Here is a 23704-nt window from a genome sequence, read left to right as displayed (position 1 = left end):
TAGTTGAAATCCACCAGCTTCCTTTCATTTCTGCCAGAGAAGGCAACGCTCAGAGAGAGTCCAAGCATACCTGATAAAACTGACAAAGAGCCCTGTCATTTCTTCCCAATGACTGGCAATTAATCTTTTGAACCAGCCAGTTAAATTAAGGTAAAAGTACAAAAAAAATTGCTAACTGTTCCATTGATAGTAGAGATGTTGAATTATTGGCAGATTCAGAGATGCAAATGGATGTCACTGATTTCAGTTACCTGAGCTCACTTGAAGGACAGATTTTAACCAAATATATATTTTATATTAGTGTCTTGGGACAGAGATATTTTCCATGTTAATTTGTATGGATTTGTTTATGAACATATCAATAAATCCTTGCAGATTTCACATAGCGATATTAGAGATCTTGCATTAGGTTTACTCTTCCATTTTCCTCAGATAACATACTTTTCTTATGAGTTGAGGCCCATATTGATATCAGTCTTTTAGGTTTGTGAGGCATTTTAATCAAAAGTAGCAAGTTTGTTTCCTCTGTTGTGCTGCAACTGTTCTGAAGCATATGTTACGAAGTCTTCTTCAACATTATACTGTACAAGATTGGCCTCAGAGCACAGATGTTGAACTTAAAACTGGACAAAGTCAAGCCACCTCTGTTAAAATGCACTCTCAAATTTGGTTTTTTGGTGATATCTATCTTTATAAATACACACACACACGTGTGTGTGTTGTTCTGTATTCTAGAATGAAACTGTTTGTTTGTTTGCTTATAGGCACTACTGTGGCACTTGTTATCTTAGCTTTGGGGTTTTTGCTGTCAGCTCAAGTTTCACCGCAAGTTACTCTTAACCCTGAAAGCCCTTCAGGCCAAAACTCCACCTGCACCAAATATAGGTAAGCTGTCTTGATATATTCATTAAACCGTTGATCTTTATGCAATTGTTCTAGTTAAATACAGTATAATAAATATTAGTATTAGTTAAGAATTTACAATTAGTCAAGGATTTTGGGTTCACAACCCATTAGGGATTTATTTTTTTTCCAGAAGAGATGAGTCAAGGAGCAATATTGATGTCTCTTTGAATATTAATCGGCACTATTTAAATATTAGATAAATATATCCTAATTATTTTTTCCATGGTAAAAATAGCAACAATAACAACAACAAAAAAGTGTAAAACGAAGACTCATTTTAACATAATACAGGTAGTCCCCAGTTTAAGAATGAGTTCCATTCCCAAGGTCTATCCTTAAGTCGAATTTGTACGTAAGCCGGAACAGTATTATTGTATAATACTGTATAAGTAGTGTGGTGTAATTAACTCAAATCATTGTGTATTTAACTTGAATCATTGTGTATTTAACTCAAATTTTGCTGCAGTAGGCTCCATTCGTAAGTATGGGTTGTCTGTAAACCTGGCGTTCTTAACCTGGGGATCACCTGTACTCAAAACTGCCATTTGGGGTGAAATAGTTACAAGGCTATTAAATGAAGCCTTTTTGTAGAAGATTCCTAAATAGTCATAGATAACAGAGTAATTCATTACCTAAGTACATGTTTTGTCTAATTTCTCTTCTCACATTATTGCTGTTCCATATAGTTTTCAGGGGTAAAGGTTTTTTTGGGGCGGGGTGTAATTTGCATGAGCAAAACTCCACCCCAGGAGTTTCTGTTTATTTGCAAGCACTTTATTACTTATTATTCACCATGACTAGTAGTAAGATGAACTGAAATCTATAATGACCGATTACAATGTCCAGATAAACTCTACATAACGTTTTAAAGTGGCTGTGTCATATAATGGAGAGAAAATGCAAGTGTTTAGTGTCTGCTGCAGAAAAACACAAGCATATTTTGAGTTGGAGATAAAATGAAAATTTAATTTCACACACAATGTAGATGAACAGAAACAGAAAGCTTGATATGTGTTTAGAAATACTACAGTATAATTCAGTCACAACTTGTAGGCTTCTGTGGTCAATTTGTGTGTAGTGTTTTGATGTTGCTTCATGAGTGTTCCAGTAAAAAAACAAAAACAAAAAACTGGAGCACTTTGAATTAGTTGTATAAAGTTCATCCAAATGAAATACATTTTTGATTATGTGGTCTTCTAATCCCAATTAGTAGATGCATTTTGGATGTATGACATATGTCAAATTCAGACGTCATAGCCATAACTGAGAGGCCAAATCATCATACTTTATGGTGAGTGAGGCGATTGGCTGGATGGTGGTTTAGCCAAGACCCTAAACATGCAACAGGGAAATTATGCCTACATCTTACATTTTTATATCTTGTGTGTGGGTGTTCCCCGCAAGATATGAAGTACTAATAATTGGTTCATATTAACTGTATTGGCTCTACTGTTCCTCAGCTCTCTGGTGTGTTCCACTTAGTGACTCATAGTGATCCAACAAACTGTTGTTTATTTCTCTACTACCAACTCTACCTGCTTTTCTTATCTGCTTGTGTCCGTTGGGCTTATTGCAAAAGTAGGTCATGCAGACCTCTTTGGTTCTTGTAATAGTATATGGAAAAGGGCAAGAGAAATCTCCATTTTTTATTCCCAATATGTCCCTTCAGGTTTGTGTTACCATGTAGGAAGAAATAATCAATACATGGGAATAGATAATATAAATGATGAGGATATGATCTGGTTTTCTTGCTATTGGTGTGCAGAATGCATGTGTTTACTTACTGACTATACAGTATTGAACTTGATGGCTGCCCTAAATGTATTTACAGTAAAAATAATGTTTTAAGCATGGTACTTTTCTTCATCTGGGCCCTAGGCTAGTGAATTCAAACAACTGCCCCTTGAATAGCTTGATTATTTTAGTGGGTAAGTGTATGCTAGAGATTTTAGAGAAGATACACATTTTTGCCAAGTAATAATAAAAGGGGATAGATAGGTAGGTAGGTAGGTAGGTAGGTAGATAGATACACACACACACACACACACACACACACCTTTGTATCCTTCCTGATAAAACTAGAACATTTTACAGAAGTCATTAGTAAAAATTGTTAATAGATATTGAAAATAATATAATGATTGTTAGTTCTTAGCACACAGATTTTTAAATCACAAGTCTTATCAGATTAACTTTTTTATTTTGACTTCAGAACTTCCTTAGCATATTTTGGGAATGTTGAGAATGTTATATGCCTTGACTGCAGGAAAACATCAGAAAATGTAACCCATGACATTCTGATTAGCAAGATAGTTGAATATGTAGGATGTACTACTGCCAAGACATGCTTTTCCCATCATATGCTGTACGTTTTCCCAAACCAGATGTAGAAGTTAACATTTTTCCCTGTTAAATTCCATCCTGTTCATTCCAGCCCACTGTTCAAGCCTGTCTAGATTCTTTTTTTTAAAAAAAACCTTCTTTCATTTAAAGCATTAGCCACCTCTCCCAGCTTCCTGTCATCTGCAGACTTTATAAGTGTCCTTTTAAGTGTCTCATTCAAGTCATTGTAAAAATGTTGCAGCACAGGGTCCAGGGCAGAGCCCTGTAGAGTCCACTTGATAGTTTCTTGAGGTAATGGCTGAAACGGAGCCATTAATGAGCACTGTTTGGGTGCAGTCATTCAGCTGTTATTACTATAAGAGGAGTTTTAGTGGATCTATATTTTACCATTTTATTAAGGAGGATATCATGAAGCGGTTGGTCAAAGGCTTTGCTCATGTCTAGGTAGGATGTCTATGGCATTCCCCTGATCTACTAAGCTAGTAATTCTACTAGAGAAGGAGATAAGATTAGTCTGGCATAATTTGTTTGTGACTAACCCATGCTGGCTGCTGTTAATTGTAGCATGCCTACTCAGATACTCACAAATGGGCTGCTTGATACTCTGTTCAAAAACCATGCTCTATAGATATAGATATAGATATAGATATAGATATAGATATAGATATAGATATAGATATAGATATAGATAAAAAAATCTGAAAAATCTGTAGTTTCCCAGGTTCTCCTTCTTCCCCTTTTTGAAGATAGGGGTGATATTTGTTCCCCTCCAGTATTCTGGAACTTCACTAGTGCTCCAGCATTTTTCAGAAATTACTGAGAGCGGTTCTGTGATCATCTCTACTAGTTCCTTCAGTACCGTAGGATGCAATCCATCTGATCCTGCTAATTTTCTTTTATCTTCCTTGACTATCCTAAGCTGCAGTTCCTTGTTCCCCCAGTGGCATAATAATGTTTGTAACATCCCCAAAGAGAACTTTTTTGTTGTTCCTGATACCTCTTGCAAAATGACTTGGCTTATTCTGAGCGTTAGCCTTTATGACACAGTTCCTACAGGATCTGAATACTGTACTCCATTGTATTCTTTTTTGGTTATGTTTCCCTCCTTCTATTTCCTGTGCATTTTCCTTTTCAATGTCAACATTTTAGAGAGCTCCACATATATCTATGCTGGCCTCTTTAGATTTCTTCCATTTTGCTTTTTGTGGGAATTATTTGCGACTGCATATTCAGAATTGGTTTTCCATTCTTCCTGGACACTTTTCTCCTAAAGGATTTGAAGCTACAGGATCCAGTCTCTGAGTTCTTCAAAATCTGTTATTCAGTATGCAAATCTGCCTTCTCAGTTGTTGCTCCTTTGGATATCCCAAACTCAAGGATAACACAATTACCTTCGCTTCTTCAACTATAACTATTTGCATATAGGAAGGCAGGTTCCAGCTGAAAGATAGGAAAATATTCCTAATAATAAAAGCTTTTTGATAGTAAAACCTGTTTAGCATGGGAGGTCATGAGCTCCTCTTTACTAGCTGTTTTCAAGCAGAGGCTGGATGATCATCTGTCAAGAATACTTTAATTTGGATTCCTCCACTGAATTGATCTTGATGGCCTAAATAGTTCCTTCTACTTTATGATTCATAAAGTCATATGAAAGTAACAGTACATATTTCTATATGCACACTAACTGCCAAGTTGATACAGTAGTATAGATTCAGTGTGTTTATAAACCAATGTAATATACAAAATTCCATGATTATTCTTTAAAGGAAGCTTAGTGTAATTCTCATTTTGTGCTTCTTGTACCCCTAGTATATGATTGCTTCAGTATTACTAAATTAAGCTTGAAAACAGAATCAGCACCAGGTGATTAGTTGGTTGCACAATTTAGAAAAGCAATTTAATGCATGTGTTTTGTTCAGACGTAAGCTATTTTAAGGGCAAATTGCAGGAATATATTAAATGTGAACTCTTTAATTTAAAACATAGTCTATAGATAATTAAAAGAAGACTCCAATTATGGAGTAAATCAGCAGAAAAATTAAACCTGAAATCTTAATGGATCAGCAAGAATTGTGGAGATTACATCCATATCATCAGCTAGCAGTATATGTTAGTATGTTTTTGGTTTGCCATTCATTAATGAAGTTGAAATAGATAGAAACCATGCTTACATCTGCAACTATGTCAAGCTGATAGCTCTTCATTGGATGGAATTAAGCCTCTGTATTACTAGTTGGGCTGTACTATTTTATTGATAGCATGGCACTTAGTAGGAGAGATCAGTCCATAGATAAAATAATCTGCTAAAATTAGTTTGAGCTGTGTGCAGTTTCATAAACATCCTGGATTGGCATAAATATAACCCAGTAAAGCCTTCTGAATTGCTGGATTTTTAATTGTCCATTTTTTCCTGGTGTATTGCTTTCTGCTGCTGTTTGAATGTTTCATTATGAAATGGGCTTGAATTATTTTATTATTCAACTTTAGCTTTCTAGAGCATTCTAGTATAGGAAAAATATGGTTATCTGTTGTGGGAAATGTATATGGAGAATACTTATTCTGCTTCCACATTGGCCTTTTTTTAAAGTTTGTGTGTATATGTATGTATGTATGAATGAATGAGTGAGTGAATGGATATGGTATAGTGGTAAAAATGCTTATCGTGGAGTGAAGAGAGCTAGGTTCTAGGCCTCCCTTACACAGAGAAAGTGGCTAGAGGACTTTGGGCCACACTCTCTGGTAGGCATAGACTGGGAAGTTGAAGAACATTAGTCTACCAACCTGTATTAGACCTGTGTTACAGGTCCATAACTTTCAATGACGAGGCCTTCATCCTGCACTCTTCTGTTTCCGAAGGGAGACTTATACATTCACTGAAATAAATTAAATTGAAATTGGATTGATCAATAAATTGGACAGTAAGTTCAGTACTTCAGGGAATACATGGTGAATGGAGCCAATTTCCTCAGACATGTTGAGAAGCTTGAATAAATGGCTTAAAAAGGCAATCAGACAAATACATGGAGAATCTTTCTGAAGAGTTATTAGCCATAATTGCTACATAGAGCCTATACATTTAGAACTGGAATGCCACTAAATATTAGTTGCTTGCAAGACGGAAACAAGGGAGAACATGTTGTCTTTATTCCTTACTGGTTAGATTCCTAGAAAAATCTAATTCACTTACTTAAGTGAAATAACAGGGGTTTTAAATGCTTTTCCTATTAAATGAAACATGTCCCAGTTTTGACCAGTAATAACACTGAAATATTGTATGGAAAAGAATATTTAATTTCTTGTGGACATATGCAAGGATGAAACTGTACTCTTATCCAAACTGATATATCTCACAAAAGTTATGTTGTTGTTCAGTCGTTAAGTCGTGTCCGACTCTTCGTGACCCCATGAACCATATTGCGCCAGGCCTTCCTGTCCTTCACTGCCTCCCTGAGTTTGCTCAGTTTCATGCTCATTGCTTCATTGATGCTATCTAACCATCTCATCCTCTGCTGTCCTCTTCTCCTTTTGCCTTCAATCTTTCCCAGCATCAGGGTCTTTTCCAAAGACTCCTCTCTTCGCATTAGGTGACCAAAGTATCTGAGCTTGAGCTTCATTATCAGTCCTTCCAATGAACAATCAGGGTTGATTTCCTTTAAGATTGACTGGTTTGACCTCCTAGCAGTCCAGGGGACTCTTAAGAGTCCACAAAAGTTATAAGTTAGCGCAATTATATTTATTTATTATTGGTTAGACACAAGCAAACAGTACTTTCTCAATTATAAGACATTTTAATGTTGTTCTTGGTATTTGCTATTCAGTTCTATAAGGGTCTACATAAAAATGCAAATTTCTATTGATTATGTATTCTTGAGTGTTTATTGCCAAAATAGCCAACCCAGATATTATTTTTAATTAGATGCAAAGCTTACATGGATAAGAATTGCTACTAATTTTTTTAAATCAAACTGTTTCTAGAATCTACTCTGTGCAAAGTTCATATGAGGAGAAAAGGGCAATCTGTTGCTCCAGCATATACAGTTAATGGAGTTCATCAATGACTGAGTCATCTTCACAAAATTAGCCTTGCAAATCTAGTCATAGCAGTTCTCATTACTGTTTGAAATTAAGACATGGATACTTAATTGTATTTTATATAATATCTCAGTGATATTGAGAGAACTAGAGGGTAATATATTGTTGTTTGTACAGTATAGTCAAACTACAAACCACGATTAGTACCAGGGATTCCTAGGAATTTTGGGAGCATGTAATGGCTGCTGTTACAAATGGCTACTATAGGGGCATGGCCAATTTCAAAACACTAATTTACCGACATCTGCAGGTTGTCCCCACCCATTTCCCAAGGTAGATGATCTCTACCTTGTTACCTCTGCCTTTTTTTCTCTAGCATGCATCCAGAGAGAGAATTTGGCTACAACCTTTCCATCATTTTTATTTTCTGAAGATTATGCTTGAGAGTGGTGCTTTGTTTTATAGCACCCCATTTTTTAAATTAGATGAATCTTTAAATAAAAATAAAATAAGGTACAAAGCATAACAGTAGCATTCGCCAAGGGAAATGCCTTCAGGAACACTTGGTACCCAGAAGGACCCCATGTTTCCCTCCTTCTGTGAGAAATTCCTTTGATTTCTGCCTTGGTAAGCTAATTGTTTATTCAGTAACAAATCACTATGCTCAATGTTGTTTTGCCCCTAAGAAATATAGTTTCAGCCTAAATCACTGAGCCTTAACTGAGAAGCTGGCCACTGATATACCCATTTGGCCTAAACAGACTAAGAAAAGCATTTACATGCTACAAAAGATTGAGTGTCTATAAATTTATTAATCAGAAAGCTCAAAAGAAGTCATGGTTTAGAATAGGTTTTTAAACCATTTTCTTAATTCTGCAGATTGATAATAAATTGGGTTTGCACAAAGTGTAATAGTTAAAAGAGGATGTTACCCTCCCAAAATGCCTTCCTGCCTCACTCCCTGCTGCTGCCAGGCGTTTGGTTTTGCTGGAGAAGATGGCAGGTAAGCTGCTCACCTCCCTGTTGTTATCAGACCTCCTAGTGTGATCTTGCCATTCAAATTGTCTGAAACAGCGACTTAAGAACGATCGCACTGATACACTCTCTTCCGTACCACAATAAGGAGGTGGAGGATTTGTGTGTGCGTGTGTTAGTTTCCACACGTGTGTGTGGTCCTCAACCACATGCAACCTGAAACTGCAGCTTCAGTTTCTGAAACTTCAGGACTAAAATGATTGGCCACCTCATTTTAAATGATAAATGTTTTAAAAGTTATCCTTTTCTTGGATGAGGGTCCTTTAAGATACTTTGAGTTTCATTCTAATATAAAAACATCTTTTATAACTAAAACCTTATAGCTAAAAAATGAACAATTTGATCCAGAGATGTTCAAAAGAAATCTTAACATGAAGCACATATGCATGCTCAAGCCATTCCCCTTGCTGTAATCAAAATGTAATTAAAATTTGATTGGGAAGCTCATGCTGTAGAGCTGAAGAATGACCTTATAATAAATCCTGAAATTAGCTAAGCAGTAAAAGCTGTTTTGGGGTTCTAGCCCTTAACCGAGCTTTTAGCATGTTTCTCTCTATTAAATCTCTAATTTAATTTAAAACTCTGGAGGGTAGCAGACCATCTTTCAACACAAAAAAGAGTTTATGCACCTGACATTTTAGAAATAAATAGGAAATACAGTTTTTAGGATAGTCACAACATGGAGGGAAGGAAGCATTTTTAATCACTGATAAAAAGATGATATTTTTGAGTACCCTTCTGTTCAAAGAAATGGATAGATTATAACAGATCAGACAAGCACAGCACAGATAAGATAAGATACATGTGCTTAGGGCCAGTTCAGAAATACTGCAAATACTACCCTAAAATCATCCAGAGGAACCCAAAAGTTTTGAAATACAAACTGCATGAAGACACGGAATGAACTTGAAACCTTTTTAAAGAAAACTGAGTGATTGCAGTAGTTTTCTAAAATACTGGATTCTAATAACACACCTGGTAATTTTTTATTCAATATTAACATCTTTTGATTAATGTAAGAGAAATTTCTAAAATTAGGGAGATTTATCTGTCCCTTTTGTCATGGAAAAATTAACTCAAGTAAATTATGGCATTTCTACTGTTAAATAATGGAACAAAAGAACTCATAGCTGCAAATGGATTGTTGATATATCATTCAGCTATAATTATTTTTATACATTCAAACTCAACCGAGCAATAAAATTGCTATTTCTTTTTTAAAATACTGTTTCTATATTCCTGCCAGAAAGGACTTCTTAAACTCTATAAAATCTAGGCTCAGAAAATAAGAATTGATGGAAAATTTTCAGTGTGATTTACAAAAGCTTTGTAACTAAATACATAGGAGTTATCCTTGACATCATTCATGCATCTCCAAGGGTTGACACAAGGCAGGAAAGAAAGGAAGGTGAAAATGGAAAATGATCTGAGCTGCAACACAAAACCTATATTTCTGCTCGAATAAACTCACTGAATTTGATCACTTGTCCATTTTTATGGACATGTCTCTAACAGTTGGGAATTTTCTTTTCCTTTCCTGCCCTGTATTGTTGGTACTTTTATTATTATTACAGGTAGTCTTCGCTTAACAGCAGTTCATTTAATGATGGTTTGAAGTTACGACGGTCTTGGAAAAAGTGATTTATGGCCTGTATTCTCACTTACGACCATTGCAAACCATTGCACCCCCCCCCGCAGTCACATGATTACAATTTGCAACCTTTTTAACAATGACTGTTAAGCAAATCACATGATCTTTAAACAAATCATGTGATCATTAAGTGAATTCGGACAAAAAACGTTCATTGGGGAAGCTGGATTCGCTTACTGGCCACATGATTCTCTTAACAATCACATAATCTCTTAATGATGTGGTGATTCACTTAATGACCATTGTAAAAATGGTCATAAAATTGGGTCCAGTCACGTGGTGACTCGCTTAATGAACATCCTGCTTAATGACCAATTTTCCAGTCCCTATTGTGGTCGTTAAGTGAGGACTATCTGTAGTTGAAAACTCTGTGTGCAAGTAAGAACCTGTTTGTAGCTTAGTCCTTTTTTCTAATGGAGAGACCCCTCTTGCTTGTCTTGGGAAATTTAACATCAGTAAATGATCACTGCCATGAGGAATGAAAAAAGTTCTACATCTGAAGTGGTTTTAGTGTTCTTGAAGGTTAACTGTAAATCATACCTCAAAAATCTCAAGGATTTTGAGAATTGTCCTTCAGCAGGTCAATCCCGGCTTCTAGAATGATGATGAAATCCAAGCTATGTATATTCTTACATAACTAGTTGTGTGAACAACTAGGCTAACAGTAAATAATTTGCCATTTGATGTACTGTAACACAATACTGTGGTGTTGTAAAATGGCTGGATACAATTTGGGGTTTCTAGTTGGTGCTCTAAGAAGAGTTAAAAATGAATAAAATTGAATTGTTTGTAAAATGTCTGTCTCATGCTCTGTGTACTTTATTTATTTATTGGATTTTTAAAGCTGCTCAACTCTAAAAAGACTCTGGGCAGCTTACAGTATTTCAAATACATAATTTAAAAACGTAGTTAAAAACATAAGCACTTGGACAAAACAATAATAACATTTAAAAGACTCGACAGGAGCTCCACAGTCACTCTAACCCCAGGCCTGGGAACAGAGCCAGGTCTTAAGTGACTTCCAGAACACTTGGAGAGTGGGAGCCACGTGTACTTTCAGGGGGATGTTCTTTAAGAGAACAAGGGCTGCAGTGAAGAAAGCATGCTTCCTCAGCCCCATAAGATGACAGTGTTTAATTGAGGGGACCTGGAGCACTGAATGTACCAGGCGGGCAGAAACATCTGGAGGCAGACAGTCCCTCAAATAGCCAGGCCCCATCTGTGAAGGGCTTTATAGGTGATGACCAGCACCTTGGATTGCACCTGGAAGCCAACTGACAACCAATGCAACTCATGCAGCAGTAATGACATATGGGCATAACAAGAGCCTGTTACTGCCTGTGCCACTGGTTACTTTGGACCGGATGTAGCTTCCTCATGGTCTTCAAGGGCAGCCCCATGTGGAATGCATTGCAGTAGTCCAATCACAAAGTGACTAGGGCATAAGTGACCACTTTTTTCCAGTTGAGGGAAGGGCACAACTGTCACACAAGGTGAACCTGTCCAAAGGCTTTCCTGGCCACAGCTGCCACCTATTCTTTCAGCAGTAGCTGTGGAGTCCAGAATAAACCCCAAGCTGCTCACTAATCTCTGATGGGGAAGTGCAACCCCATCCATGACCAAAAGTGGAAATGACCTGGGGGCCTAAACAGCCACTCAGTCTTGTCAAGACTGAGCTGAAGTCTGCACCTCCCTGCCCAGACCTGAACAGCTTCCAGATGCTGGATCAATACATTGACAGCATCACCTGTGCAACCTGAAGTTGAGATATACAATTGGGTATCATTTGCATACTGGTGATACCAAACCCCAAACTGACAGATGACCTCATCCAATGTTTCATGTAGATTAACAGGAGGGAGTGTTGAACCCTGAGGCACTCCACAAGAGAGAAGCTGCAGGCACCACCTCTCCCTTCCTATCAACATTGACTGGGAACGACTACTGAGGAAGGAGGCAGACCACTGCAGCACAGTGTCCCCCACTCCCAACCCCACAGCTGTTTCAAAAGGATACCATGCTCGATGGTACCTAAAGCTGCTGAGAGATCAAGGAGTACAAAGATAGATGCACTGCCCCTGCTTGGCTCCACCAAACTTTATTGACAAGTGCAACCAATGCTGTCTCCTTATTATATCCTGTCCTGAAACCGGACTGGAATCGTTCAGATAATCTGATTCCTCTAAGATCCTCTGCAATTGCTGTCAGACCACCTCCTCAATAACCTTCCCTGCAAAGATAGGGTTGGAAACTGGACATTAACTGTCCAGAATGGAGGGGTCCAGTAACAGCCTCTTCATGGCTGGAGGACCACCCTCTCTCTCAAAGAGACCAATACAGTCACATGGACCCACCTGCATGTCATCTCCCAAGGTGCCTTAACAACCCAGGAGGGCTTGAGTCTAACAGACAGGTGGCCAAACATACAGTTTGGAGGACCTTGTCCAATTAATTGGAAGTCTCAGAATCAAACTCAGTCCAGATAACATCACAAGACTCTGCCCAGGGAACTCATTTGGACCACCCTATCAGATGTTACCTAGCTAGGTAATGAAATGTTTGCAAGAAAACAACCAAACTTAGAGAACCCCAAGGACTCTGCAGTTCAACCCTGAGCTACATATATTCTCTTCTATTGGCACCCTCTCAGAGTCCAACTCTGAATCCAAGTCACTTCATCTGCCATATAGCATGAATACTCCTCCTTGCAGACCTATAGATGGCACTACAGGCTGTCCCCTCCCAGTAGAGAACAGGTCACCCTAAAGAGGGCCTTAGAGTGGCTGCTGGAGCATGCAATAAAAGCAGAGAAATAACATTTCACTGCCCTTATTGCCACAAGTAGGCCTGAATGTGGGCTCTTCCTTGTGTTTGGTTAGATTCACTCTTCGCCTTCCTTCAACAGTGCTCCAGGTATTATTTCTAGTGCCTCATATCCCATAGCTCCTCAAAAAACCAAGGTGCACCCGGGATCAGTGCACAGAAAAAGGCTGCATAGGAGCAATCTGGTCCAAGGCCTCGGTCACCCACCTATTCCAGGCGACAACTAAGGCCTTGTCTGAGCTGCCCACCAGATCTTCAGGGAAAACCAGAAGCTCCCTCTGGAACCCAGCAGAGTCTGTCAGTCGCCTGGAGCGGGTTCATTGGACAGGTCCTACCTCCCTGCCCATTGTTCGTGCATATTGCCACCTGAGACCTTCCTCACTCTCATTTGTGGACTTGTGGGTGAGCAAACAAGGTAAATCCTCCACAAGGTACTGGAGGGAGAGGAGATATTCACTGAAGCTTTTCATGGTGCATGTCCTGACATGCAGTGAAAAGTTAATTTTTTTCTTCGGAGGAAAGATAAACAAATTGGTTTAATTCTTCCTTGTGCTACTCTGATTTTGAGTTTTTAAACTGTTTTCAGTAATGCACTGCGTTGTCTTTATTATTGTTAACTATCCTGGGGCTCTTTCCCATAGTCCCCAAAATGGGAAAAAAGCAATAAATAATTGCAGCTTCTGGACAGAAATCAAATTGAATACCAGTTACTTAAGATAAAGTCTCTCTCTATAAAATTTCCTCCTCACTGAAATCTTCTAAGGTGGTTCATCTGCAGCTGCCACAGGAATGGATTAATTCTGCAGCTGAGAATTACTTGGTCTGACAGTCTTGCTTTCTGTATTTTTTAGTACAAATATAATATGCTTTGTAGTGTGTGATTCAGCACCATTTCGGTAGAGATTCCTTTAATTTCCTGTGGCAGAAACAGCCTTTGCCTGACTCGTGGGAAATGAAAAGAGTGAAGCCGAGTCAATGTGAATACATTTTTTAAAAAATATAACAGCTAATGGGAATCACTTCCATTTTGTGTCTGTATGTGAGAGGCAGAACGATGAGATACAGCATGCTCCAATTAGATTCAACTGTTCGGTGTTAGGTAAAACTCCTGATGGATTTTGCAATGAATAATTGGTGGCCTTTCAGAAGGAAACCCCCCCCTTTTTTTGAAAGATGGGTATTGTGACCCTTTATCAACATTGATCAAAAGTGCCAGCTGTAACAGAAACATTAATAAAAAGGAAAGAAATTGTGAAACAATATTGAGTAGAACCAGAGGTTGTAGACTAGGCTATGAGAAGTAGGGTAAATAAAGTTTGGAATATACATTAATAGTAAATTTGAGGATGCCTTTAGATCTCTGTGGTCCCAAGCATCTTCTAACACAGTGTTTGTCAACCTTCACAATTTTAAGACGTGTGGACTTCAATTCCCAGAATTCCCCAGCCAGCATCTTAAAGTTGTTAAGGGTGAGGAACACTGTTCTAACATCTTAAAGCTGTTGTTGCTACTGGGATAATTTCTGAAGAGAGAGTATGTGACCATTCTTAACCTTTGCTATGGTAAACTCCAGGCTAGACTGTTATAATGGTTACAGGTGGGGCTGTCTTTAGAAGACTGCTCAGAAGTTGGTTAGTTCAGAACATGACTTTGAGACCAGTTGTTGGGAACATACACATTTTTCCCAGTGAGAAAAATGGCCCACTTGTCTTTTGACTGCAGTATTGTGAAATGTAAAGCTTCGGTGCATAACATGCTGAGTTAATATGAAATCTGAATATTGTAAATAGATTGGCTAAACTTCAGCTTTCTTTCTTTTCCTGTCAGGGAATGATTTCAAATAAGATGGTAAGCCTCACCAAAAATGACTTTCCATTGTGCATAGAGCTTTCCTCAAGATATATCTGTATGGAAGGGGCTGTATCGGTAGAAGTGGGAGGAGGAGGAGGAGGAGGAGAATCTGCATACTTGCCACCAAAAATGAAGGAGATGAAAAAGCTGGCCATGAGTCTTAATTATTCCAGAGGGATCAGAGCCAAGAAAAACCGTGAAGAGAAATAGATAGAGCCTAGATTGCTAACATGGTACCTACCTCTGATCATGTGTCTTTTCCATTTCTCCTGCAAGAAAAGTCTCACTTGCTTTTTATTTTTATCTCAGGATTTAGTAGTATCAGAATCATAGAATTATAGAATAGAAGGATTGGAAGGGATCTTGGGGAAAATCTCGTCTAATCCTCTGACCAATGCAGGAATCCATAACTATAGCATCCCCGACAGATGACTGTCTAGCCTGTATTGAAACACTCCAGAGAAGGAGAGACTGCCACCCAAGGTCTGTTCCACTGCTGAACAGTGGTTACTGTGGGATAGCTCTTACTGTTAAGATTTTTTTTCTGATAACCAACTGATATCTTTGTAATTTAAACCCATTGTTTCTTGTCCTTCTGAAACAACTCTGAAAAACTCTACCCTTTTACATTACAGTCTTTCAGATAAACAGTTTTCTCCAAGTTAAGCATTTCTGTTATTACTCATACGTTTTTTGTCCCAGCCCCCGTCTCATCTTAGTTGCTCTCCTCTGCAATATCCCAGGATTGAATAAATAGGGGTAAAAAAAAAAGTGGCAGAGCTTTATCTGAAGAAAGTGCCATTACAAGGCTATGAAGTAGGAACATAATAAACTGGGTTGCACATCTGTAAATCATAGTTTATAAGCAATATTGGCTGATTTCATGCAATCTACAGGTCATCCTTGCTTAATGACCACTCATTCAGCGATTGCTCAAAGTTATGATGGTGCTGAAGAGGAGATTTACGACAGTCCTCATAGTTGCGGCCATTGCAGTGTCCCCATGATCACGTGATCATGATTCAGGCGGTTGGCAAATGGTTCACAATTATGACAGTCACAGCATCCTGCAGTCATATGATAGTCATTTATCATCTTCACTGCTGGCTTCCAACAAGCAAAGTCAATGGGTAAGCTGGCAGGAGGTTGCAAGTGGTGATCGTGTGATGTCATGCTTAATGACCGTGTGGAATTCGTTTAATGATGGCAACTGGAACTGCCACAACTGCTGTCATAAGTCAGCGTGGTCATGTGAGGTCACATTTTATGACTGTGTTGCTTAGCGACAGAGTTGCTGGTCCCAATTAACTTTGTTAAGCAAGGACTATCTGTATTCAGCTTTTGCTTAACCAGCCACATTATGGCTTACTAAGTGATGTGAATCCAGCCTGTGAAAGATTGGATCAGTTAATGACAGATTCAGAAGAAACAAAGATTTCACCATTAATCTGTACTTTATACAGTCTTCTCTCAATCTCCCAGCAAGTCCACACAAAAGTGCTGATTTCCTATTGCAAGCAAGTTTCTGCAGTGGCAGTGGAGGACAAGTGAATTTAATAGACTTAATAGAATACAGTGGGAGAAGAGAGAGTCTGAAGAGTTAAGAACAATCAATTTCACTTATTAATTCAGTTCACAGCAGTTGTTCTTTCCCAATTCAGTTTAGAAGTGGCAGATGGCCAAAGAGAAAACGAATTTATCCATTATAAACCAGCGACTTGGGTGGAATGCATTTGGGACTGTATGGTAGGAAAGAGGACTGGACTTTTCCTGGCCATCCTATCTCTAGATCTGCACTGTGGGAAGACAGAGATGCATAAACTCTGATGGAGGCGTGAGAGCTGCTTTGTCCAGAAACATCCAGGGAGAAAGAGCATGGATTAGGAAGGAAATCAAATTGGGACACAGAGCCCTTTGCTTTTACACAAATTATAGCCAGAAATTTGGTATTTAAAGGCAAGTCCCAAATTATTTTGGCTTGGCTCATAAGAAACTATTTTAGTGGAACGCGTGTTTTGTTCAGCAGAAGTCAGAAAAATGCTGAAATCTTCCTAAAGTATGAGCAATCTTTTCCAAAACAAGTTCTAAAACTCATAATTAATTTGTACAGCCTTACTCATACCGTGTTGATTCATTGCTATCTTTACAATAACCATGTACGTTCAGTCATAAAAAACAAGTATAAGGTGGGAGAGTATAAGTTGTTTCTAATTTCCAGTAGTGCTTCAGAAATGCAGGAAATTGGAGTATGAAGTAAACATCTCATATTAGGTTCTTGGTATTCTCTGATCGTGGTTGTTTTCCTGCAGGCATTTCATTTCCAGGCTAAGTAACACCATCAGTGCCTGGGATAATGGAGTTTGCTGGTTGTTTATATTGTATATAGTAGCTTGCCCTGCCAGTCTTGATGGTTCCTTGACTAACCTGATTGTTTATCTGGTGTTGTTTCCTGCTTATCTGGGCATTGGCTGCTATTGTCTATGGGTGTGTGCATGCTCACTTTGAGCTGTCTGTTTTCTTCCTTGACTTTTGGTTATATCTTTTTTATGGTATGTAGGTGGTGGTTGTGTGTCTGTGGATGGCTGATTTGTTGGAATGCCAAGCTTCCAGGAATTCCCTAGCATTTTTGGATTTGGCTTGGTCTAAAATGTCAATAGTTTCCCAGTTGAAATTGTGGTTGAATTTGACTATGTGTTGAGAGATGAAGGAATTTTTATCATGTCTTCTGAGTGCTATTTGATTTTTGTGGATGTATTCTGCCAGTCTTCTGTCTGTCCTACATAGTGGCTGTCACAGTCCTTATACATTATATGTTGGGTGGTTTTTTTTTCTTTTTTGGTTACTGGGTCTCTAGGTTTGCTTAAGATGTTTTGGATTTTGTTGGTAATAGTCTATTGGTTGTTTGGTCAGAGATGTTTTGGATAGATAGGAATTATTGGATGTGATGGTTGTATTGTGTAAGTTATATAGCTAGGCACTTTTTAATGAAGTTGCTTGGAAGATCCATTGTGTTGGAAGATGTTGTATAGGCAGTCTTTTTGGTCTTTTACTTCAGCTTTGGACTGGGGAGGGATGTGCCATCTTCATCACTACAATCTCTCCATTCCATTTGAAGCAGGAGAGGCGGTGGAGACTGAACACTGATTGTTGTCCAGATGATGGCCAATAAAACAGGCCATAAGTTGCTTACCTGTAACTGTATTCTTCAAGTGATTATCTATACACACATAGATATTGGTTCTTCTGTGCAACTGATTTTATTTTATTTTATTTTATTTTATTCATTCATTCATTCATTCATTCATTCATTCATTCATTCATTCATTCATTTTGATCAAAAGAAGCCATATTCATTAAACACATCAAGCATACTTGTGTGGAAAGAAAATAAATGGTTTTAAGTTTCTTTTTGAAAACTAAATGTGCTACTCAGTTTCTCCAATACATTCCTTGTGCCTAGTATGTTCAATAATAGGTCTCTTGATTAGTTTTGTCCCCCTGCTCAAACTTAATAAATAAGGCATTGGTCCCTCTTAAGAACATAATTATGGGAACAGACTCAAAAGGTTTCTTATAAAAGGGCTTCAGTACTGACTAAAATTGTCACGAAATTAGCTGTTGGCCAAACTACTTTGAAATTTCCTGTTCCAAAGAAGATGGCTCCACTGACTTCTACAATGGTACTACTACTCAAGGTTATGTTGTTGGCCAATAGCTGTCAATATTGATGATTGATTCTTCAAAAGGTGTTCCTTCTTCTGCATTGGTACTCCCCTTATATCTGGAGGAAAAAGGGCACTAGAAGCTGAAATGAAGGGCAAATTCTGGCCCAAACACAAATGGCCGCGAGAAAAGTAGGTTGAAACCATGGTGCAAATTGGGAGGCAGGCATAGAAGAACATTCTATAAGGGGAAATTGTACCAATATTTACTGATAACTGCATAGACGAAACCCACTGTTTTGGCATGCCAGCACATTGTCATTTTACACAATTCTGAGTTCCAAAAATGTGAGCAGAGAAGTTGCATTGCATATATATCCCTGTTTCAGTCTTCAGATTTATCAGAATATCCTAGAAATAATACTAAAGACTTTTTCCACTCCAAAACAGGTTATGAAATGGAATGTATTTTCAAAAATGCTTAATATTGCTGGCTATGAGAGTTTACCTAATGGTTGGATCTCTCTCTTAAGTCACGTCCATGCAACCATACTTCTTTTTCCCAGCTATCTTTCCAATCTTTTTCACCTCATGGCCAAAGCAGGATTCGGGAGGAGCCTCCAAGTACTTTTACTCATCCTTCCTTACAATTAAATGTTAGCAGAAAATCTTCCCAATAATCAAAGCAACATTTTTTTAAAAATTTGCAAAAGTATCCTCTGCACTTATTGGAGGAGGACAGTCTTCTACTCTCCACACAGTAAATGAATAGACATACTGGCAAAATAAAGGATTTTATTCTCAATATTTGACTGTGCCAAGAAGAATAGGAAACTTTATACATCTGATTTTGAGACAATTTGAAAAGTTCATTACTTTACAACACTTCTAGTAGCATTGCTAACATCCACCTGTCCTTTCCTTAGAGAAGGAGATTGGTTTGAGTCTTGAGACACTCAGGATCCTGATTTTCATATTTCAACCTGAATATGTCATTATCAGAGTTTACAGTTTGCCATACAGGAAGCATTGTTTCAATCTCATAGCCTGTTTCAATAGACTGTTTGAATTGTTTCAGTCTCATAGTCTCAGCATGGCTCCTCATGTATACCAAAAATGTGTAGCAGAAGTGGCAGGAAACCATCTATTTATCCAAATCTAAACAATTGGCTCCTAATGGTTCATTCAAGAAACACAACATCAAGGATACTTTGTTTTACTAGGCCTATGCATCAATTGGGGAAATGTTTTTTCCTATCCTGAACCTTGTAGTTTATTGATATAACGCTGGACTCTAGTAAAGACCAGTGCCAGGCTACTATCATTCTTACTTGACAAAGCATCCATTGTTAACTGCACAATTTCAGTGGCCCTTAATTATGATGCCTCCAATCCATGAGTTATCTTGAGTTTCTGTAGGAGGTATCTTCTTTTGCTGTTATAGGTGATCCTGGAGAGGGCAGGGTCCAGGTTTTCTCTGTAAATGTGACGTCCCCCTCCTACTATATTAGCAATAATGGTGGCATTCCCTGCAGTGCATGCCAATCCAATTGTAATTGGATTCTTATAATCATATATTCATAAATATACAAAAGAAACAAAATAGCAAATCAGTTGTTTTATTGGAAAACTTAAATGAGATGTGAAATATATTCTTTCAATTGATTTATTGGGTCCAGTTATAATTTTTTTCTTATTTTAGGAACTGCAATGTAAATAATAATTGCCAAAAAATGCAGAGAGGTAATACCTTCAGTTAAAACACCTTCTGAATCTAGATGTGGAATTAGTGAGATAATATGCTTATATTAGCTACTTATACATGACTGTTGGAACATACTTAAATTTGGTGTTTAATACATAGGAAGGAATAGAATAAATAATTGGAATTTCCCATATATAAGTGCAGATGAACATTGATTTTGGCATCTAAATATCATATTTCTATAGATTTATAGTTTATCCAAGAAAAATATTGTTTCTTGTGTTGGACATGTATGTATCTTTCTAAGAAATTTGTGCTGCTCAGAATGTAGTGTTGGTCTAAATGATGTATCCATATACTATAGAGGATCCCTTGGTTCTTTGAGGCTCATGCAAACACATTCACATAATTGTAATTCGTCAGACCCAGCAACTTGTTGGCAGTCTATCTAAACCAATCCAGTAAGATCCTACAAGAATGGCATTTATTCTCTGTCATAGCCATTCTCATTTTTGGGACTTCTCGGCACCCTTCAGTATCACCAATCATGCTATCTTACTGGACTGCCTAAGAGGGTTGGGCATTGGGGGCACTGTTTTGTAGTGCTTCTGCTCCTTCCTTGGTGGGCAGTTTCAGTCAGTGATTTGGATAGAGAAAGAGGTCAGCCCAATGGCCTCCAATACATGGAGTGCACAAGGGTTGATCCTCTCTCCCTTGCTTTTTAACATCTAGGTGGAGTTGCTAGGTAAGATCATCACCAGTTCAGAGTGCAGTTAAATAGGTCTATAAAACCCAACTTTAGATCACTACCCCTGGCAGCAGAAGAGATGCTGTTGATGTCTTATCCTGATGCTTGGAGGCCATAGGGGTCTAGAAGGGAGAGTATAGAGTGAAGCTGAACCTAAGTTACTGTTTTTACAAAGGAGTTATCTGTTGATGCTAGTGCTGTTTCTAGATGGGCAGCACTACCCATGAAAGAGCAAATTTGCAATTTGAGGTCCTTTGAGACCCACGACTCCTCCTCAAACACCAGATAGAAGCCATGGCTAGAGGACTCTTTGCCCACCTGCAGGCAGTTGAGACCAATTGCAGTCACACCTGATGCAGGAGGACCTGGCTATAGTAACAATTATCCTCATCCCCACCCTCATCACAAAAACAAGATATGTCCTTAAAAACTATAGGGAAACTACAACTACAACTCCAGAAAGTGGTGGCCTCCATGCTTGCCAGCTCCTGGAGATGGGAGCATATAAGACAGATTTTGTGGCCCTTGCATTGGTTACCAATAGGTTTCCAGATATAATTTGCAATGCTGGTATTGACCTTCAAGATTTGGCACCTGGGTGTCTACTGGAGTACCTGCTTCAACCAGAATCAGCCCAATCCATTAGATCTTGTAGAGAACAGCTGCTAGTTGGCCCACAGTGCCAGAAGATGAGCCCCAAGGCTAGGTGGAACTGCTCCTCTGTGGCAGCACCATTGCTTTGAAATCCTCCTCCCCCCGAAGATCACTCTTTCTATCATTATGTTGATGTTCTTATCATGGATATTTTAATTGCCATTTTTGTATCTTCTAAGCCACTGAGAATTGCTTGATTGCAGTGGGGCATAAGTAAGTTACAGATCTGCTCATGCCCAAAGTGAATGCCCAGCACAGTAGCTCTTGTACCACAATATACAACAAGAATAGAACATAAGGAAATGCTTCTCTGATTCAGTGGATAAGGACTACCATTTTATGTACTCTTTTCCTTCATGCAGAAAGACTGTACCCAAACTTCATCTAAACCACGTATCATTCACTCTTTGGTTTTCTCTGCTTCTGTTAGCTCAGGGATGATAGCTGGAAATGTTTGCTAAAACTGGATTTGGTATTAATGAAAGCAAGCCGGATTTGCCATCCAGAACTCCCAGACCTCATTATATAGCTTGGAAGATTCAGCTGGTGCAGACTTTATGTTTGAAATATTGAATGTTTTACAAGCAGTGAGGAACCCTCTACCTGGCACTTGTATGAGGCCAAATGCTGGTCGTTTTCAATATTTGTTAAAGACGTTGGGAGTAAATCCTGGTCAGTCACAATTGTTTCAATTAAATTTAATTGCATTGCAGAGGACAAGTTCCGTCTTTCATTAATATTTATTTAGTACAAGTATCACTTTCATAACTGGAATATTTTTTCTTTGTTTTTTTCACTTTTCCATAATATGCTTTCTGAAAAATCTTAAAAATCTGTGTCTATCATGGAAGGAGTTTTCTCCACAACAAATTCTCTTTGTAATTCTTTCTATACTTATGGGAAATAACATTTGGAGCTATGCTGATTTGTGTCTTTTATACTTTTTTTTTTCCTGGCAATTATCTTCATCTAGTTATCTAGTAAGCTAGAAGGAATTTGAAGCTATCCTTTATTTAATATGTTAATTAGAATAAAATTGTTCTTCATTGTGATTCAGCTTTTTTTACTTGATGTAATATCAAAGATTCATTTAAATCTGAATGTAATACTACTTTAAGAAGAGTCGAAGTAGCATCTTAAAACATAGGTTGTTTTTTTAGGGAGAGGACCTGTCATTCCCAAATTTTGGGATGTGGTTCCTCAGGACTTCCTCTTTAGCCAGGCCTTTTCATTTTAATTTATTAATGGTAAATTTAACAGTTCACTATTGTTTTTTGTTAGCCACCTTGATGCCTTACGAGCAAGATAAAAACTGGATTACTATAAGAACAATTCAGCCATCTACACTAACTCACCCACTGTCAGCTCTTCAGACCAGACCAGATCAGAAAACAGACTCCACTGGAAGACTAGCATTATACTTTGCTGAGATAGGCTATAATTACAGAATCTTGCAAACCTGATTGTGGTTTACCTCCCCTCCCTCTTATATTTCAGTGAATCAGGGAGGGATCTGCCTGGATCTGTTCTAAATACTGTCTTGTTTCCCAGGACTTTAGGAATGTTCCAGCCCTCTTTGCTCATACAGTGATTCTTGCCTATTTCCCTTAGGGTCTTCTCTCTGATCTCTATACCCACCTATCTTTTTATTCAGTTATTACTGAAAGGTGGAAGAAGCTCCAACTATAACCTTCAAGTTGAGAACATTCTTAAACGTACTCTGCGTAGGTACAAAAACCCGTTCGTGAAGAGATGGCCATCTAAAGAGCTACAGTTTACAAGTGTGCACCTTGTTCTTGCTATCCTTCATCTGGGGAGAGATCTTTTTTTCCAGGCACCCTGCTTCACATGGAATGGTGCGGGGGAGCTGATGGAACATATCCCAGAGCTTAAATAGCAAGTGGGAGAGAAATGAACCCTGCAGAACCCCTCAGCCTAAATTCCATGGGTCCAAACAAAAGATCCTTTGTGCTAATCTTTGATATCAGTGCTGTAACTTTTTCAATAAAGGCGAACAGTCTACGAGTGAAAGCTATTTAGTGCTATGCTGAGGATAGAAAGCAGTCTGGAATGGCTCAAACAAACTTCCGTAAATCCTCAGTCAACTTGAACTTCAGTACTGTATATCTTGAGGGCACCAGATATGGGTGGGTGTAGTTGTATCAAGAAGCAGGACTATCCTCACTTATTACTATAAAAATGTGTTTCATTAAAATTATAGTACATTTAGCATGAAATGAAATAACAAGCTGTGTTAAGACAAAAAATGAATATATTCAGATGTTTGTGAATCC

General features: G+C 38.2%; 1 protein-coding gene across 4 annotated transcripts in view; it reads left to right on the top strand.

Moving 5' to 3' along the window:
• SLC2A13 (solute carrier family 2 member 13) overlaps nucleotides 1–23704 on the top strand; it is a 140286-nt gene that overhangs the window by 73649 nt on the left and 42933 nt on the right. For all 4 annotated transcript variants that reach the window (XR_015798225.1, XM_088152458.1, XM_088152410.1 and 1 more), the window contains exon 6: nucleotides 765–885. Coding sequence is in view for 3 of the 4 variants with exons in the window: in XM_088152458.1 (XP_088008584.1) it covers nucleotides 765–885 (121 nt within the window). In the remaining variant the exon portion in view is untranslated. The remainder of the gene's footprint in view (nucleotides 1–764; nucleotides 886–23704) is intronic.

The sequence above is a fragment of the Python bivittatus genome, unplaced genomic scaffold (assembly GCF_059951505.1).
Source record: "Python bivittatus isolate LINGU-HERP-01145 unplaced genomic scaffold, Pbiv_v1 ctg000010_np1212, whole genome shotgun sequence".
Classification (NCBI taxonomy): Eukaryota; Metazoa; Chordata; class Lepidosauria; order Squamata; family Pythonidae; genus Python; species Python bivittatus.
Note: the sequence above shows the minus strand (reverse complement) of the source record. Positions and strands in the feature narration are given on the sequence as shown.